Source organism: Rhyacophila brunnea, unplaced genomic scaffold, assembly GCF_057557595.1.
Source record: "Rhyacophila brunnea isolate RB1 unplaced genomic scaffold, BYU_Rbru_1.0 scaffold_4, whole genome shotgun sequence".
Taxonomy (NCBI): domain Eukaryota; kingdom Metazoa; phylum Arthropoda; class Insecta; order Trichoptera; family Rhyacophilidae; genus Rhyacophila; species Rhyacophila brunnea.
In genome coordinates this window covers 9585248-9605962 of record NW_028233068.1, presented here as the reverse complement: position 1 = coordinate 9605962, position 20715 = coordinate 9585248, and the positions used below count along the sequence as shown (strand labels likewise).

The following is a 20715-nucleotide window of genomic DNA, read 5'->3' as shown; positions in this document are numbered from 1 at the left end:
TTCTGATAAAAATGAGAAAAAATCATATCTATCAAATCTGTGAATTTTATGTATTTATTTTTTAATTCGTTACATTCTAAAAAGTATTTTGGCTTTCCATTTTAGGGGTATTTGAAAAGCACGCCCAACCATTTTAGCGGGTTTTGAAATTTACCCTAATTTTGGATCATACAGATTGCCGGTTTTTGACGTTTTTTAAAGTTCAATATTTGGCCATAATATAGGCAACAAAAATATCCATCTAAATACATATCTAACTCAAAAAATTTCAAAAGCCCCTAAAACGGTTTTAGGTAAACGGTAGGCGCTTCATATATCAGATGACCTTAACTTTTTTATATTGATGATATGATACATAATCCGTTTTTAACTCTAAATACCTAAATCAACTTTTGGCAGCAATCCTGCTATTCAATATAATATTCTTTTATAACATTACAACATGCCAATAGGTTCAATTACAGTAGTGTAGTGAAGTGTAGTACCTATATTTAGTAATATAAGTGAAACAAACACAAAGGCTTTGAGAAAATTACATAAATATATTGTGACCTCGCCGGGGATCAAACCCGGAGTTCCCAGATGAAAGGCCAGCGTCTTACGCACTGCACTACGAGATTGGATGTGAAATATCAGCATATTTTTAAATAACAGGAGCAGTTATCCAAGACTGAGGTCACTACGTACGTAAATGTGATTCAATTAATCTTACATAACTTTAAGTTAACAGTGACGAGCTACAATAGAAGAGCAGGTTGAGAAAAAACATAAAAATGGTAACGGTTACAAACTCAAATAGAAAACTATTTTCTATGTGACTAACAATATTGTAAGACAGGAAAAGACGATTTTTTTCTATATAAAGGTCTGTTAAGTTATATTTTTTCTATCTGGATATTAATATATTTTGGTAGGGGATCTTTGAGTTCCATGCAAGACAGGTTGGATATCACTGAGCTAATTGAAGATACTATCATCATTCATCACGGGAAGTATAAGCAGTGGTAGGTACATATCACATTGGATGAAAAATAGGTAGGTTAGGTTAGGTTAGGTTAGGTTAGGTTCTCATTATAACCCTCCTGTGTCTGTCACCTTGTCGTGGTAGGAGGGCTTACGCTGCCATGGTAGCAAACTAAGAACAGACAACGTCTTTAATCCAAGATAAAGTGGGAGGAATCGTGCTGATGGATGAGTGGCCTGTAGACGTCAAATAACGGGTCGTAAACGATCCCTCAGGGGAACCTGCCACCCCCCCTGAGTATTATGGCTTGTCCGGCCACGCGGGGCTCTGGTCGGATGGACTTCCTTTCCCTAGCTACTCGTGGGACACACTTTGGAGAACATCACAACAATTAAAAAAGGAAAAAATGATTTGTGGGAGACCGTGAGCATGCTTGAAGAGCAAGTAGAGGCTCTGATGAAGCTAATAAAGACGAAGACGAATGTCCACATCCCCATTAAGGAAGGGATTCAGGGACTCACCAATACGGTCCGCCTATTGGTTGAGTTCAAAAAAACCGGCGACAAAGCGGAGGCAACTGAGAGGAGGCATAATAAATGCACCCAAACCGGAACGGCTCCAAAGAGCTCAAAGAAGGAAGAGTGGCACGAAATTGTTGCCAAGAAAAAAAAGAAGAAGAAGATTGAGGTGCCGAACGAGACACCTAAAGACAGGAGCACCAAAAGCGCTGCCCTAAACGCTCCGAAGCTGCCCAGTCACGCAAAACCTCGACCCCACCCGGGACCCCGAAATGAGGCTATAGAGATTAAGAACGAGGGGAAGGCTTCGTATGCGGAGACTTTGCGTCGCATCCGAAGCGAAGTCGTGCTTCCAAACGTCGAAGTTTCTGCCATCCGGAAGACAAAAGCTGGAGACCTGCTCCTTCAAATGAAACGCGGGACGCAGCAGACGGAGGAGCTGGTCAGCTCCATCATTAAGGTGCTGGGAGACGGTGCTAAAGTGCGAAAGCTGACCCCTAGCATCGTTGTAGAAATCCGCGACATTGATGGCGCAACAGATCCAAAGGAAGTCATGGCTGCGCTGGAGACCGCATCTCCAAGGCTTGCGCATGCGTCCCAAATCATATCACTGAAGCCTGCCTTCAGTGGAACCCAGCTGGCGATTGTGAAGCTACCGAGGGAGGCATCCGCAGGGATCATCAAGGCAGGAAAAATCCGCATAGGATGGGTTAACTGCAGAGTCAGACCTCGAGCCCATTTACCAAGGTGCTACAGGTGCCATGGACTCGGGCACATTGCAAATGATTGCAAAAGTCCAGAAGACAGAAGCAAAGAGTGCAACCGTTGCGGGCAGGAAGGCCACAAAGCTGCCTCCTGCCAAAATAGTGCGCATTGCAGGACTTGCGCTAGCCTCAAAAAGAGCCATGAGCACCAAACCGGGAGCCGAAAATGCGTGGCGTTTGTAACTGCTCTGAAGATAAAGACGAAACAAAAATGATCCGCTTCCTCCAGATTAACCTGAATGGATGCCAGGCTGCCCAGGATCTGATGGCCCAAGTAGCAGAAGAGCGACGAGCGGATCTCGTGATTATCTCCGAGCAGTACCGCAATGCTCTTAACCGGTGGTACTCAGGAGGCGCAGGCTCGAGGTCTGCTATTTACGCACCGTCTGCCCAACTGCGCATAACTGCCTTCGGTACTGACAGTGGAGGCATCTGGACATGGGTGGAACTTCAGGCCCTCAGAATATACAGCTGCTACTTCTCCCCCAACTCTTCTATTGCAGAGTTCACGAGCGATCTCAATCGTCTCGAAGACGATGTGAAAACATCATCCCTACCTGTGATTCTCGCTGGAGATTTTAACGCGAAAGCTCCAGAATGGGGTTCTTCTAAAACAGATAGAAGAGGAGTTTTGCTCTCTGAGTTGGCGTCTCATCTGCATCTACATGTAGCAAATGTAGGAAGCAGCCTCACCTTTGTACGGGGCGGCAGTGGCTCAGTCATCGATGTCACGTTCGCAGACGAAGAAGTCGTGGGAGGAATCAGAAACTGGCAGGTCCTCGAGACATACTCCCACAGTGACCACCGCTACATCAGCTTCGAAGCGGGGGCACACGCCACCAGACCCCAGCCGTATCCCGCCAACTCTGGCTGGGGGGTCCGAAAGCTCAACTTGACAGCTCTTGATGAGGCCGTTGCTGAGGGAAGGAAAGCAGTGATGGACACAATTGATGGTGGTGCTGGAACTGAGGATGCTGTTCGCTCCCTAAACAGACTCTTGAAACAAAGCTGCGATGCCTCAATGGTAAGACGAAGCCAAAAAAACCAGCGAAGGCCAGTCTACTGGTGGACCGACACTATTGCTGACCTCCGTCGCGAGTGCCTTTTCTCTAGACGCCGAGCACAGCGAAAGCCCAGAAACAACGACTACCAACAAATTTATCAGGACACAAGGAAAGCGCTTCGGAACGCCATCAAAGAAAGCAAGGCAAGATGCTGGGCTGAGCTCTGCACTTCGGTCAACGAAGATCCCTGGGGAATGCCATACAAAATTGTGAGGAAGAAGCTCCGGACGGCAGTTGCGGATCCCTACCTGGAGATTCCAGCTAATCTGGAGTCAGTTATAAATGGCCTGTTCCCACACCACCCTGCAAGAGAGCAAGTTCACTTGCAGACGACGATGGACGAAACCGTCTCACCATTCTCCGAGGCAGAACTGCTAGCAGCAGCTGAGCGCATCAAGACCGCAAAAGCGCCAGGACCAGACTGTGTCCCAAATGCGGTCATAAAAAGGATCGCACAGACCGATCCTGCACTGTTGCTGGCAGTTTTTAACACGTGCTTGCTCGAGGGAACCTTTGCTTCACCCTGGAAGAGGCAAAAACTTGTTCTAATACCGAAAAGCAAAGCGACGCCCAGCGGCCCTTCTTCGTATAGGCCACTTTGTATGCTGGATGGAGCCGGAAAGCTTCTCGAAAGATTGATCCTGCAGCGCCTCCAGAATTCACTGGAAAATGACGAGAAAGGGCTATCGAACAGCCAGTATGGATTCCGGCCTGGGCGTTCCACCATCGATGCGATAGCGCAAGTCGTCTCAACGATTCGTCTTGCCTGGCAGGGAAGCGTGAAGGCTAGCAAGCACGCTTTGCTGGTCACGCTTGACGTCAAAAACGCCTTTAACACGGCGAACTGGGAAAAAACCCTCAGGTCCCTAGTTGAAATCGACGTCCCAGCAAACCTCATAAGAATAATTGAGAGCTACTTCTCCGAGAGAGTTCTTGAATATGAATGCAGTGGCAAGAAGTGCCAGCGAAGTGTATCGGCGGGTGTTCCACAGGGCTCAGTTCTTGGGCCAGCCCTGTGGAATGCAATGTACGATGGCCTGCTGAAGGTGAACATGCCCGAAGAAGCGCGCCTGGTGGCCTTCGCTGACGATGTGGCAATCCTCGTCACAGCCAAGAGGACAGAATCCCTACGTCTCGCCGGAGAAGAAGCCATCAGGCGGGTTAAGGGATGGCTGGATAGCAACGGGTTGCAGCTCGCAGTCCACAAAACGGAAGCCGTTTTCTTCACCAGGCGAAGGAAACTGTTGCCACCCAAACTTGAAGTCGACAACTTTGTGGTGCCGTTTTCCAGGTCACTGCGGTATCTCGGAGTGCAGATCGACGACAAGCTGCGGTTCACCGAGCACGTTGAAAAGGCGGCCTCAAAAGCGACCGCCATAGCAGAAGACCTTGCCAGGCTGATGCCCAACACCGGTGGACCAAAACATAAAAGACGGAAGCTCTACTCCGAGGTGGTCCACTCTGTCCTACTGTACGGCGCCCCAATATGGGCCGACGCCACCAAAAAAGAACGGACGAAACTCACCCTGGCAAGGGTGCAAAGACGAAGCGCACTGAGAGTCGCCTCAGCATACCGCACGGTCTCGGGAGATGCCATACTGGTGCTGACTGCCATCCCGCCCATTGACCTGCTCGCTGCCGAAAGGCAGGCAGTGTACAATGGGCAGAAAAGAGTCGATGCCAGGGAACTGACGATGCAAAAATGGCAAGAAAGGTGGGACGTTTCCGCAAAAGGCCGGTGGACGCATCGGCTCATTGGTGAGCTCATGGCTTGGTGTCAGCGGAAACACGGCAAGCTGTGTTACCACCTTACGCAGCTACTCACAGGGCACGGTTGCTTTGGAAGTTATCTTCACAAAATAGGGAAAGAAGTGACCTGCGAGTGCCACCACTGCGGAAGCATTAAAGATGACGCCGAACACACCCTGTTTGCATGCCCTGCATGGGAGGAAGCCAGAAACAGTCTTAAAATCAAAGTCGGCGAGGAAGCAATGACGCTGACAAAAATGGTTCCTTCCATGCTGGAAAACGCTGCATCATGGTCGGCGTGGGTGGAGTTTGCATCGTCAGTGATGCAGAGCAAGGAAGAAGAGGAAAGATCCCGGCGAGGGGAGAAAGAGTAGCGGCATAATATAATGCAAGGTCATAGCTGCCCTCCTGAAGCAATGCATAAAAGCGGATTCCGGGAGGGCAGCTGGGAAGAGGAGGGGGGTTTTAGTGGGTAAGAATCCCACACTACTACCAGTCAGTCGCCGCTGACTGCTGGTGGTGTCTTAAGAAGATTTCCCCCCGCCGCAAAAAAAAAAAAAAAAAGGTTCTCATTATAAGCTGTAACTGGTACCGTATGAAGATGGGTTTCAGCTGGTGCCTAAAATTTTGTGAGTAGGTACGTCGAACCAATTATTAATCTTTTCAGACCATGTACGATTTTTATATAAATGGACATATCAGTTTATGTAAACTTTATCAGTAGTCGTCACTCAAGTGTTGCTCGGTTGAAAAAAACAATTCTAAGGTACAATGATTGTCTATGTTTGTATCCAAGTGGAATGTGGACATAAAATAGTGTGTAAATATACTTCAAATCCAATGACTAATTCGAAAAACATAATTCTCAAGAACCAAATTCTTTGAAGTTGTTGACCATTGGAATACGCACTGATGAGGAAAAATTGTACATTATATTCAATAAAATTTTCATAACAAAATTGACATCCATGATTTCCGCAACTACAATATGCAAATATATTTTTATCTAGTGATTCCAAGAACAGATGGTGAAAAAAACAATTCACAATGATTATTAAAATATGTTCGAACAATAATTAATTAATTCCTGCTTCAGTTTTAAATAAAATATGGTAGGTCTCGTTAGGTTTCTTTTTCAAAGTTTCAAAACCATTTGCGTGCAGATATTTAAAGAATCAAAATGCCTTTTCAGTGGTCCAATTTATCGAACCGGCACCAGTTCAAATTACCAAATTCGAACTTTATTTCATAAATAATTACAAGATAAAAAGAACTTTTTACACACAACGTTTTTAAATTTTCTGTTGAATTATTATGCTCAATATGCTCAAACTTGTACTTGATATGAACTAAATAAAAAACAAATAAACAAAAAATATAGAATACCTACTGAAATGTCATTTTGACATTTCATTTTGATTTCCATAGTAACGCATGTATATATTAATAATTTAGTTGCTAGGATCACCCACTTAGCAACCAATAATAGTCTTTTACTTGTTACAGATTTTTCTGAAATAACTTTCTATACAAAACAGAATTAACTGAAAATGAATTCAATTCTGCTTAAAGATGGCTAAAAGTATTAAAAAAAAGCATTGGCACCGTGTTCTGATATATTCTAAACGTTTCAAATGTCCAGCTAGTCGGGAAGTTAGTTAAAAATCGATTGCAAGATTTGTACTGTATAAACAACCACAAGACAAACAAGAATACGATCTAATAAAATCGTTGTAATAAAAAATAAATGGTAACATTTCCCAATTATTTATAACAGTTGGCACGCGTCGTTATGTAAAAATATCCCTTCTGAATTGGTTATCCACTTTAGCAGACGGTCCAATTTTGCTAATAATTCTCCCATATATTAATTTATGTCATATTTAAGACAAACCGACGAAAAAAATACCTGCATGTCTATAACACTATCGTGCACATCTTCAAGTACGATTATTGAGCCTATTATGTTTTTAAAAAATAATGCAGCTAAAATAACTCTCATGCGAATTTTTACAAGTGAAACATATTTTACCACGTTTTTCTTAGCTCGTATTCTTGTTTGTCCGGTGGTTGTTTATCCAGTACAAATCTTGCAATCGATTTTTAACAAACTTTCCGACTAGCTAGACATTTGAAACTTTTAGAATATATCAGATGCCAATGCATTCTTTTAATACTTTTAGCCATCTTTAAGTAGAATTGAATTAATTTTCAGTTAATTCTGTTTTGTATGAAAAGCTATTTTGGAAGAAATCCGTAATCCAATCCACTATTATTGGTTGCTAAGGAGGTGGTCCTAGCAACTAAATTATTAATATATACGTGCGTTACCTACTATGGAAATCAAAATGACATTGCAGTATTCTATATTTGTTTGTTGCAAAATAGCAAAAAAATGATTTGTTGACAATTGCCTTATTTGTCCTAAATTATTAATACATAGAATTGTCAAGTTTATAGAAAATTTAAAAACGTGGTATATAAAAAGTTCCTTTTATCTTGTAATTATTACTACTTCATAAGATGACATACATAACTCAATTCTGACCAAATCACACATAAGACATAATGCAATGACAGGATCTTTCGGTTTATATAAAGATAAGTAACAATAAAAATCGAATGGAAAATTGTATCCTAAAATGACTAAATTATGGGAAACCGAACCTTTTCATGATTATATTTAAAAGTTATTTATCATAATATGTACCTATGCAATGTTGAAAATTCACTGCTTTTCCTACACAATCAAGTATAATGATGAATTATATGATTTTTATACTAACAAAAAAGTGGATCTTGATTTTTTTCAGTGTAGCCGTACGTTTTCGAAAATACTTTTATTTGTTATTAAATATCCATATAATTTAATTCTGTTAGTGATAGCTAGACATGTAGTTTATGATAAGTGTGTATAAGGTACATACAAGTTTTTTTTATTACTTACGTGAATGGCGAATTTTTCGTTACTGCCCCGGGCGCTAAAATACCTCATTACGCCCCTGTCTGCTTATATGCATTTTATTATGAGTGTGTACCATCACACAAAACATCATTACTCTGCAAAATTCTTTCTTCAAACATTGAGCAAATATTATTTAGTACCTGTATGTGAGACAAAGTATGAATAACTTAATTGATGGTACTAGTTGCAAAGTCTCCATAAACTTGTATACCTACTATATTATATTCATATCGTCGCCTTAGGGTTGATTTGTCGAAGCTCTATTTTTGACGAAATGGACTTTTTAATGTTGTTCAATTTCTTTTATATAAACGCATCATAATCATTAAAAAAGATACTTATTTTATGTTTCATTAGAAACAGATATTTTAATAAATAAATAAAAAAATATTGGTTCATGTTTATACTAACGTCCGCCCATCACATAGTTTTCTCCAGGCAAACAGTATTTTTGTTTGATAAATATATCGACGTCCGACGAATCAATTAGCTTTTTTTGTTTGGAAAATAATCGGTTTGGATTATACGAAACACATTACCTATATTGATCTAATTTGGCCCTTGTGAAAAGAAATGTTGTTTCTTAAATCATATAATACATCTGTGGAAAATTTTTGTAAGTATCACAAAGTTTGTTGAATTTTTGATGATCATACCTACTTTAAGGTTTAACCGATAAGGAGGTAAATAAACTGGAACAAAAATGGGGAGTTAAATAAACCTTAATAAGGACAGCGCCCCAATCGTAAAGGTTTTAACCTCTATAACAGACATGTCTTAAGACGTCAATCGCGGGATGGGTTTTTGTCGATTGCACCATAGGGCCTATAGGAATTGAGTTGAGAAAATGTAAAAAGCTTCTAAGTTCACTTGTAGCCAACATACCTACACGAAAGTCATTTTCACATTAACCATGAGGAAGCCAGGGTGGCTTCGTCATAGCACTTGATATTGCGCTTACTATCACGCCGTAGGCTCTTTGCATAGTAAAATTAAACCAAAACTTATCATTTTCACAACGAATGGAAAATTGACTATTTAATACGTGAGTGATCAGAGAAAACATGATTTTTTAAAGAATATATTCTTGAAGTGTTTCCGAATTATGTTTATTTATGACGCCCTAGTATCCTCAGCCAAATATAATACATAAAAAGTCTGTTTGTTGAAGATTGGCAATGGGAAAGTATGATTTTGCTACGCCAAACTGCCAGTTTTGATACTGGGTAATAATATATAACACCCACGGTGGCCGCGCGGCTTAAGCGTTGGACTATCACGCCGTGGGTCTCATGTTTGAATCCTGGGTCTGGTAAGTACACATATTGTTTTTCAATTTGTGTATGAGTCAGGGTATGGAGCTAATAGGTTGAGCAAGTGGCTGACATCCATTTTTCGTAAAAAACAAAATCTGTTAATACAAACCTCTACTCTGCTAGGCCCACATGATCCTATTAGGATCGGACATGGTCGAAAAAAATATATATATATATAAATATATCATAGGCAATTTGAACATGCCTGCAAACACTCTTTGATAAATTACGTACTATGTATATGCAGGTCACTGTAGTTATAATAGCCTTAGCCAGTTAACATAATTTTAATAGTGAAATGTGCTGGATTTCTCACTTTTTAATTATATACTAGCAGATGGCAAAAAAAGTAGGAAGTAAAGGCAACTTTGCAACTGATACCCTCAATTGTCGGTACCTATTTACGGTGTAGTCACACGAACCGCTATTCAGAAACGTCGTGACGGTAATTAGTTTTTGTACGTCTCATTATATCCATGTTAAACTATTTGTATAGAGTTATTATTATACAAAGCAAGACTAAAAACGTTTTAATGATGAGAACACTCGTAAAGAAGCATTTAAGAATTCAAAAATAAACGACGGTTTTATGGGCGTTTGCAGAAAACGACCGTCGCAATTACTGTAACATTGTTGTCATCTTATCTCAGGAGATAATTTTCAAAAGAGGTCAACTTATTTTTTCCTAAATCTTATAATAGTGTAGGATTCCATAGACTTTTCGTATACATAATATGCGGAACGCATTCTGACAATTGGAATAGGTTCTAGGATCACAAAGATATAATATAATGTCGATGTTGCCAGGCGATATTAGTGATCATTTTTTTTTTATTGAGGTTTTAATTTTTTTTCTTATAACCCGCCATGTTCTGAGTTCTTCAATAAACCAATACCGAATCAGGGATTGATTGAAAATGCAATAATTGTACCATGCCATCGGCATGGTCGAAGAACGGTTCGTCCCATTTGAAAAAATTAAAATAGCGGGTAGTGCAATGTGTTCAAAATTATCGATTCGTAGAATCGTCCTTGGCTTAAATTATTTTATTTAGTAGCATTTTTGTATAGAATCACCCAGATTGGTTTCTTTTCTATATATATGCATATGCCATTAGTTTTAGCATTATGGTTAATCCAAAAACCGTGTAGGTTGCATATATAGATAGGTGAATAAATGAAATAACGATAACCAGTAAGTACATACACATTTGTTAAAAAAAAAGAAGCAACAAAAGTCAAGTGTTCAAATTGCTTTAAGTATCATGATCACAGTTTTTACAAACACTACTTACACATTTGCACAATGATATACATGTCAAAGCCGATTTCTTATAACTACATGATAATGTACGGTAGTTAGAATTACATTTGCATGGTTTAACTAAATAATTTGGTAAAGGTTCTTTCGTCATTTGTCTTGGATACAAATTATTTACTCGTAACTCATAGCTAAGTTGTAGGAAATCGATAAGCTCAATAGTGGATCAGATGAGCTTTTCCATAAATAAACTTGTGCTGAAGGCCTTAAACAGTGTAGTCTATGGGATCCTGGACTATAAAGAGTGTTTGACATGTAAGTTATAATTTTCAGAACTTGCCAAAGTCAACATCGCATCGTTTAAAAAACCTAACAAATGTGGGACTCATTTTCGGTAGTAAACACATCCAGACAGGTTTTGTTTCAAACAGCGTTAAATGGCCGCTCCACCATGGCCGTACTTCAACTTATGCGGGACCTAAACGATAGACCCACTCTCAAGTCTGCTTCTAACTAAGGGGTTATAGAGAATTTTTAGTACCGTAACATCCGAAAAGACCCGGGAAGCACGCAAGACAAAGCCTAACATCTTTAGCGCCTTTTTACAAATGGTAAGAAAAAGCTTTTTACAAATGACAGCTGCAGATGCATTAATTAGCAGAATATGTAAGACATGACCGTAGATTTGCAACAACGACCCATGTAAGCGAAACATTATCTACATAAATACGTGGTGAATATCATGCAATACGTAATTTTATAAAATATAATACATAAAGGATTCAATACGTACGTTAGCGGGTTAGAAGGATATAAAGTGATAAACTCTTGTTTATAGCCGCCATCTTTGGCAGTATTTTGATATTAACAAAACAATAATTTTGTTTCAGGATAAGGAAGTGTGGCACTAAAATCTTTTCATACTGACACTTTTATAGCGTGATGGTAGGCGGTCGTGCACAAATCGCGGCTGCATATACATGACAGGTAGAGATGGGGTAACTTAAATCAATTCCTTCGATATCTCAGTAGTTAGTAGAGCGGTGGACTGTAGTTCCATTAATTGATCTGTCTATCTTTGTACATAGTTGATGCGATTTGTCCATACACGCCCAGTTATACATTTTATATTTTAATGTGACTTTTTCGGTATATGTCGACCATGTTTCGTAAATTACTATGTCATAGAGTCCAGGGGTATCCAAAGCGCGCGGGCCAAGACCCGACTTTCAGTATAATTAAAAAAAATGATTATACATAAATAAAAATTATAATATTATGAATTAGATTATATAATGAAGTCTTTTTTACATTAATTTAAAACTAACATATTAGTTAAAAATATTGCTCGAAATAACGTTCTGTTCGACTTAAACCTGTCTTGTTGGAAATTATGCAATTTGATCGATAAACATGATAAAGTTGAACTACAACTGAAAACTATTTCACAATTCTTATTAAGGCTATACCTCAGTTGAGGCATGGTCTAAACATACCCTGGCTAGGCGATGCGCGGATTGTGCAAATGACGCGTGCCGGACGAAATATTATTTGTCATATACATCCAACATGCGTCCATTTAATGTTCTGTTTATTGTTCTATTAGTAACAATAATAATATATTCATTGACATGTTTTTTTTCAAGTAAATAGGAAACGTTTTTTAGTCATCTTTACACGATTTAAGAATTAATACCCCCGTCGCCATCACGGAACAAATTGACGTGTTCACAGCTCAACTTTCGCTCTCCGATTGCCAGCGAGTCCAAAATTTCGACGCACCTATAGTTGAAAATTATTTGCCGTTTCACTGAAGTTACCCGAGTTTTTTTTATATAAGTACTTGAATATTTTTATTTAAATTGATTTATTGGAGACATCTGAATATATTTTGAAAGAAACTAAACAATTTATTGTTATTCTGGATTTTTAAGTGTACCTACTTTAATAAACATTTATAATATTTTTCCAATTTGTATTTGTCTATTTTTAAGTGAGTTAAAACAAAATATGAAGGTTGAGGACACGCATTTGGCCCGCGAGCCGTAGTTTGGAGACCCCTTTATTTTAAAAATAATTCATGGAGTATATTCTTTACAGAATATGTACCTATGTGATGTGTAACATGTCAAAAAATATAATATAAGTTTTAATAAAACGGTTTACGTATTTATGTACTAATTGAAGCCGGTCATATAAAATTGTGTGTATAGCAGTGGCGAAGACTCCATACTAGGCGATTATTTGAAGCCTACATTCTTAAGAAAAATATTTTTTAATTGCACATTGACTTATTTATATAATCACTTGATTATATATTCTATAAAATAATTTATTTTGCCAACGAGTGATGCCGTATGTGTAGGAATGTAGTATAGACAGATGATTACAATGCAATCTGAAAAGGTTTTAAAAAATATAGCACAGGGCGCCATCTGTCTTGACGTAAATAAAGGTCGGATTATGTTTCAAATAATTCTCAATTTTTTTCATATGGACCTTACGTCACGTAGCCCAGCCCAGTCTATCAAATTGTATGGACTAATTTAAGCTCCTATCGCAGAGCCTAAAACCGAAAAAAATAATTCTATGGTGTTTTTAACAATGTTAAACGGTTTTCAAAAATAAAAAGAACTTTTATCTAATGATTTTTGATGTGTATAAATACTTTGAAAAAATACGTAATTTAAACTGATCGCTTAATTTTATGTCGTCAGTGAGTTTATCAAGTTTCATTAAATTAGTGTGTCGTTGTCATTAGTGTGTACGTATTCATTGGTAGTAATATCGTATTATCTTCTTATTTCTCGTAAGTAGGTATACCTGACAAGTGTGTTCTTTTATTTTATCAGATCTTCACAGCCTACCGCTTTCAAAAAGCCACCCTTCGCCACTGGTGTATAGTAAATTAATATAGGTACTAACTAATAACTAACATAATTACATGTTTTGAAAGAGGAGGTTTCCTTTAATGTTTTTAGTATTAATAAATATTTACCTACTGACAATAATATGTTATTTTATTTCATTGTATTTTTGCATAATGCCGTAACAAAGCTTCCTATTTTGTTGAACTTTAGTTGAAGGTTACTTTTAAGCAATGGCTTATTAATAGACGTGCATGCAATCAATTATATTGTAATCTAACTATGCTATACCTACTATTAAACAAATACGTCTATGTACACCAATATTCAAAATACGTGGTGGACTAACACACAATAAAACAAGTAATTTGAATTTTAACAATATTTTTTTTACAACTAACAAAAGTTTTTTTTATATATTACCACCATTCACACCTGACAAAATGACTACCTAGTTTTGCGTCTCTCATTCCATTGAAGCACTAAAATGCATGGTAAAATAAATACCTCCACAAACTTTTCTTTATCTATAACCGCTGCAATTTTAATAAGGGCCAAAAAGGGCATTAGGTATGTGCTTTGTGAGAGGCATTCGCTAGCTGGAGGTCATCAGTCATTATTAAATTATCGTAAAGCATTTTGGGAAGCATAAACGCTACAACGTTTTTCTTAGCTCGTATTCTTATTTATTTTGTCCAGTACAAATCTTGCAATCGATTTTTAACTAACTTCCCGACTAGCTAGACATTTGAAACTTTTAGATTATATCTTAACACGATGCCAATGCATTTTTTTAATACTTTTAGCCATCTTTAAGTAGAATTGAATTCATTTTCAGTTAATTCTGTTTTGTATGAAAAGTTATTTCGGAATAAATCCGTAATCCAATCCACTATTATTGGTTGCTAGGGGTCTGGGGTCCTAGCAACTAAATTATTAATATATACGTGCGTTACTATGGAAATCAATATGAATGTCAAAATGACATTTCAGTATTATTTCTATCAAGTACAAATTTTTTTGATCGTTTAAGTTAGTCAAGTCAAGTTTATATGATTCAACAGAAAATTTAAAAACGTTGCATATAAAAAGTTCTTTTTATCTTGTAATTATTAGATATTAACTTATATTATAATATAACTATTAACCGGACAAAACAGAACATGACAAAACAGAACAGCCAGGAGAAAAATGAAACATTAATTTTTGTGGAATCTTTTTAGGTTAGGTTAGGTCATTATTTCGTTGTACCTAGTCACCCAATCATTTTGAACATATCGATTAAGATGAGATATCCTAAGCTTGCCGGCAACACCGAGTTAAGTCCCGTTTATTTGAGGCTTCCTAGCGATTAGGAATGTAGAAATTAGGTAAGTATATAATTTGATTCATTATGGCGTATTGAAAATCTGTGCTATTAAAAATCTATCAACATAATAGAGATAGGACAATTTCAATATTAAATTTATATTTTTCCTGAAAGGTCATAGTTATATTTATCGTTGTTCTGTTTTTTCACTTTCTGTTTTGTCATGTTCTGTTTTGTCATGTTCTGTTTTATCATGTTCTGTTTTGTCATTTTCTGTTTTGTCATGTTCTGTTTTGTCACTGTTCTGTTTTGACATGGAACCAGTTTATCATATTTATGTACTTAGGCGGATAATTGTTAAATAAGTTAACCGTCTGAGCGTCGCATGCGCAATGCCATGTAAGTACCAATTATAGCGTGAAAATTCAGAAGCTTCTGAACTTTTTTGATACATGCATGCAATTTTACAACTTACACGAACGTACATTGTATTGTTTTGACCGCGATAATACGTACTGTGAACAGTAAATCCATGCACGTGTAAACGAAGTATTACTGATCACACTGCGGGGGTTGGATGTTTTAACACGTCGACTACTGTCATCTTATTAACTTCAAAACATTATTGATTGATATAATATTATTTACGTTATTATTAAATTTATCGGAGAACAACAAACAAAAAATATTAAAACAAAAATTATTTCTATTTCACTGAAAATATGGATAAAGTATTGAAAATATTTTAATGCATTGTCTTCGTCAGTCAGCTTTTAAATATTCAAACTATGTAAAAAGTACCGTATCGAAATATTTTTTTTGACGGCCATTACTGGATGGGCTCGCAGTACTTACCATGTTTCCCAGGGCATACAAACTGATTGTAACCTGGCATATGTGTCGCTGAGTTTCAAAACCCGATATAACACTTTTTCATTGTGTTGAGAAAATCAATAAAAACTTTTTGAACTAAAAAGGTTTTTGAATGTTTTAGTAGTGCTATAGCGGGATTTGATAGACACAGTGACGTTGTTTCATAAATGACAGTTAATCGTACCGGCATTTGAAAGAGGCGATAAAATTTTCATGTAGATTTTAATAACGAATCCAAAGATATATATATATATATATACCTATCTTAATTATTTCAAAAAAGTGTTATAGCGGGTTTTGAAATTTAGCGACACATATTAAAATTTAGTTAAAATTATTTATTTACCTGCGCCAGTTTGGAGTGACAATACGCAGTGACGGGGAAATAATTATTCTTCATGTTGATGTCGTCGAGGAAGATCTCCGCGCCGTAGTGCGTCGCAGACGAAACGTTCACTATCCTCGAAAAGTGCGGCTCTGCAGCGCCGCCTCTCTTCAAATTCTCCATCAGCAGATGCGTCAGCAGAAAGTGTCCCAAGTAATTGGTCGCCAACTGATTTTCGAAGCCATCTTCAGTTATTTTATAATCGCCAAACAATACACCGGCATTGTTGATCAACATGTGAATTTGTTCGTGTTTATCTGATACGATTTTAGCAAAATCTCTGACAGAATTCATAGATGACACGTCAAGTTTTAATACAGTGATATTTCTATTCGGAAATTGCTGTCTCAAATTTTCTAAGGTTTCTTTGGTTTTATCAATATTTCTGACACCAATTATCAAGTCGATGCCGTGTTTTAATAGCCCCGTGGATACATGCAGTCCAATCCCTCTGGCTCCGCCGGTGATTACGGCTATCTTACCATGTCTTTCTTGTACCGTTGTTAATTTGTTTCGCCACCTCATGAGATCTTCAGCAATAGACCAAACGCTGGTGAAAGCGAAAACATGTTCATAGTAGAGAGCTTCTCTTTTTTTGGGAGCATTCTTTACTCTGTTGTACAAATCAATCACGCGGTGCACCGTGAGGGACAATATTATTATACACACAACAACGAAAACATAGAACCACATTTTTATGCGGATAAATTGCAAAATTCGATCAAATTATCACTTCTCCGTGTAATTTATTCAGGATATCTTTCAAATTATTCGGCTTCTGAAAAAAAAAACAAAATTTTTATTTAACTGGTATGTAGCAGTGTATTTCCGACTCAAGTAGAAAGCCGATACATTCACAACAACTGGTACTACTTTTTCCGCCCCTCCCGTTGTTGTCTATGTATGAACTGTCATTGCCTGTCATTATTCTATAGAGTGCTCATACTGACGCGTCTGTCGTGTTCACACAGAGAATGGTTTGATTTGAATAGATAAGTTACACGATAAAATAATACACTAGCATTAACAAACCTTCTACAAATGTAATGCATAGATCAATGCTACATATTTTTTGGAAATCGATATTACCACCGATTTTTGTGTGAAGGACTAGTCTGACTTTGACAGCTGATGAATACCAGGAATGTATATTATTTATTAATAACACTGATAATTAATATATTTGATTTGAGATTTTTTTTATAATTCAATTTGAAACGAGAAAGGGCGAATCAATATGTCATGCAATCTGGGATCTGATTTTGACAGCTGAAAAGTGGATCACTCGTTGCTTGTGGAAAAAGTTATGCTCAGGCTTTATTAATCTAAATATGGCGGTGAGCAGTGTCATTAGATTTGTGGGTGCATATTGGGTGCTCTTCAGTGGTGTAGTGCTGTGCCGGGTCGCGTTTTGCCAAACCTTATTTCAGAAAGCAAGGCAGTATCAATTTTAGCGCCTACATCGATGTAGGTTTTGGCAACCGCATTTCAATATCGCCCATATAAACTACAGTTCCAAATCCTACTCATCGAAAATCAGCACATCGCAATTAATAACCGAAACAGTCATGAAATTATGGGTACAATCCATCAACAAATTGAAAATTGTGCTTTAGAAAAAAACGGGGTTTTTTTTAAAACAGGGACCCGCCAGCGTATTACCAAATTCTACTTATCACAGAGCAAGGCAGAAGCATTTTTCGTGCCTACATGTAGCTTTTGGTGACCGCTTTGTTAACGTGTCCGGAAATTTGTACGTATGCAGTTCGCTGTATCACACATCACCGTGAAATGTTGTATCGGAAATATATGACCGTATATTAAAGACCGTCCAACCTCTTTTGTTTGTATAGTACCAGTGTTGCCAACCATACTATAATTATAGTAGATACAATACTATAATTTTGATTCGGCGAAAAATATAAAATACTTGTATATGTATATGTATATACTAAATATGCCAAAATACTATAATTTGAAGGGATTCAAGACGAAAAATGTTCCTGTACTATATTTTTATCAGAAATACTATAATTTTTACGGCTTTGTACTATAAACAGCATATAAAAGGATGGCAACACTGTATAGTACTGAGATAAAATTCATGTCTAAATAAAACACGGTTCTTGTCGGTTTATACTTTACAGCAGTGATTCCCAACCGGGGGGAAATTCGAATGTTTTGGGCGCCAAAAAGGTCATCTTGAAAATCATTTGAAGTCGAAGCATAGCACAAGGATCGCAATAATTTGCTTCCGAGTTGTACATGTAACGTAATATATTAAGTATATTATATTTACTTACGAAAGTAAAATTAAAAGTAGTAGTGCCTATGTGTATTTTTTATTTGAAGCAATTCATTATTTTTTCAGAATTAGTTAGGTAACTATACAATTTTGATAAGGGGAGTGCATGGAGATTTTTGAAACGTTGAAGTGGGGCTTAGCAGAAATAAGGTTGGGAAACACTGCTTTACAGGAAGCCAGCAGCAAACAAATTTTGAAAATAGCCGATAAACTGGTTAAACTATGTTAGGTTAATATAATAAACTAGGTTAGGTTAGGTTTTCATTCTTGAATTCATGAATTTTGCCAAAATCAGCTATGAATTCATATATTGAATTAATGTTCGTATTGGATCTAATAAAATTGGAGACCGTATATTATACGGTCATCTCTTTCCGATAAGAAAGCTCATGGCGAACTATGCCACGGTCAAATGTTTTATGTACAATTTACATGTAACCCTCTGTTAGTGGTTGGGTGCGCGTGGAAAACTATCATAATTTAGAGTATTTTTTTATTAAATCATATGCGATATTATCCTATCTACACAATCCAATTATTTTATTTTTAGTTAGTCCATTGTACATTGATAATTATTATCATTTTTTATATAATACTATATTGCGATGCACAGCATAATATGCCTATTATGGGCCTGTCTACAGTGTAGGTTATATCAACAAGCTTTTTTCTTGGAATGACTGATAATTACCGGTTTGCCCAATCCGTATGATTAATGATTTATGTCAAAATTACATTTCGGAGACATTTATGACCCATTCGATATGTCACAAGAAAAATGTGTTTCCTGAAATTATTTAAATACCTATATGAATACCACGGTTGCATCTAATATGTTTTGGAATCGAACCAGTAGCCCCAGGAGAACACAGAACATTCTTATAATTATTATAAATAAACGCCGTAAAAATATAAGTGCTTTATTCAAAACAACATTCCACGACACCATGCATCGCTAATTCCGAAGAAGCACTAAAACAGCATTCGAAATGGAAATTTTTACGAACCGGACCGGTCGATATTTTACAACGTTTTTCTTAGCTCGTATTCTTATTTGTCCGGTACAAATCTTGCAATCGATTTTTAACTACTAGCTAGACATTTGAAACTTTTAGAATATATCAGAATACGATGCCAATGCATTTTTTAAATACTTTCAGCCATATTTAAGTGGAATTGAATTCATTTTCAGTTAATTCTGTTTTGTATGAAAAGTTATTTCGACACCATTATTGGTTGCTAGGGGGTCCTAACAACTAAAGTATTAATATATAAGTGGTATAATATATAAATATATACATAACGTGCATTACTATGGAAATCAATATGACATGTCATAATGACATTTCAGTATTATTTCTATCAAGTAAAAATTTTTTATCGTTTAAGCTAGTCAAGTCAAGTTTATATGATTCAACAGAAAATTTAAAACCGCTGTTTATAAAAAGTTCTTTTTATTTTGTAATTATTTCTGAAAAGTTTGTAAGATTGTTTTGTTATATATATAAATACTTATTTAGCTCTGACATTGAAATGGAAAAACACGTCATTGATAAGGGTATTTATAGCCGTAAGTTTCTTATTAATTTTTAAACATAATATAGATATAAAAATAGTTTTTTTTTTTTAAATAATTAACGAAGACGAACGGTTTATGTAAGTTCTCGTCGAGACGGAGAAATAATCACGAACCGGAGTTGTGTTTTGGTACACTCCGGTCATTTCGAGCACTGAGTAAAAAAAAGCCTACAAACATGGCCACGCTAGTGTTTGCTTATGTTTTCAATTTGCAGCGCAATAAAAAAACATGAACGTTTAAATCAAAATATGTTAAATGTTTTTTTATTAAATTTATGGAAAATAGTATGTCAACAACACATAATAGCGATCGCCCACGAATTTGTCCGCATGAAAAACGGAAATAAAAATTAGTGCTCCTTAACCTATGCCTCACCTCGTAGTGCTTTATTTTCGAGAAGAGTCTTTTGATTTATATTATGAAAGTTTAATTAGTTGGTAACAACAATCTAGGTGTAAGTTACATCAACTTAGTCTTCTAGTTTTCTAGATATAACCGACATTATAGACAGACACTCAAATTTTAATATCAGTTGCCAAACTGTTTGAATATCTTTATACTAATTGGTGGAGGTAGGCACCAAGTCGTAATAAAATCTACTGGAGAAATTAAAAATATTTTCTTACATGTTGGTATGTATATTACGCCGAATGTGCGAAATTGACTATTACGTCATGAAATCGGCAAAATTTTGCTTAATTCATGTAATAGTCAAGCCCGTTGCCTTATCCATGAATTAGGTAAATTATCTGCCGAGTACGTGAATTCGCCAGGGTATGGAATTCTTAAACTGTCA

The 20715-nt window shown here is 36.9% G+C and overlaps 2 protein-coding genes across 2 annotated transcripts in view; both read right to left on the bottom strand.

Moving 5' to 3' along the window:
• The window catches only part of LOC147066824 (polyprenol dehydrogenase-like), a 656880-nt gene that overhangs the window by 148579 nt on the left and 487586 nt on the right, over positions 1–20715 (bottom strand). The gene's annotated exons all lie outside the window — the stretch shown is intronic.
• LOC147066830 (polyprenol dehydrogenase-like) overlaps positions 1–20715 on the bottom strand; it is a 35646-nt gene that overhangs the window by 1756 nt on the left and 13175 nt on the right. Inside the window, exon 2 of the mRNA XM_085953775.1 lies at positions 15997–16813. Within this exon, the coding sequence (XP_085809901.1) occupies positions 15997–16728 (732 nt within the window). The 5' untranslated portion in view covers positions 16729–16813. The remainder of the gene's footprint in view (positions 1–15996; positions 16814–20715) is intronic.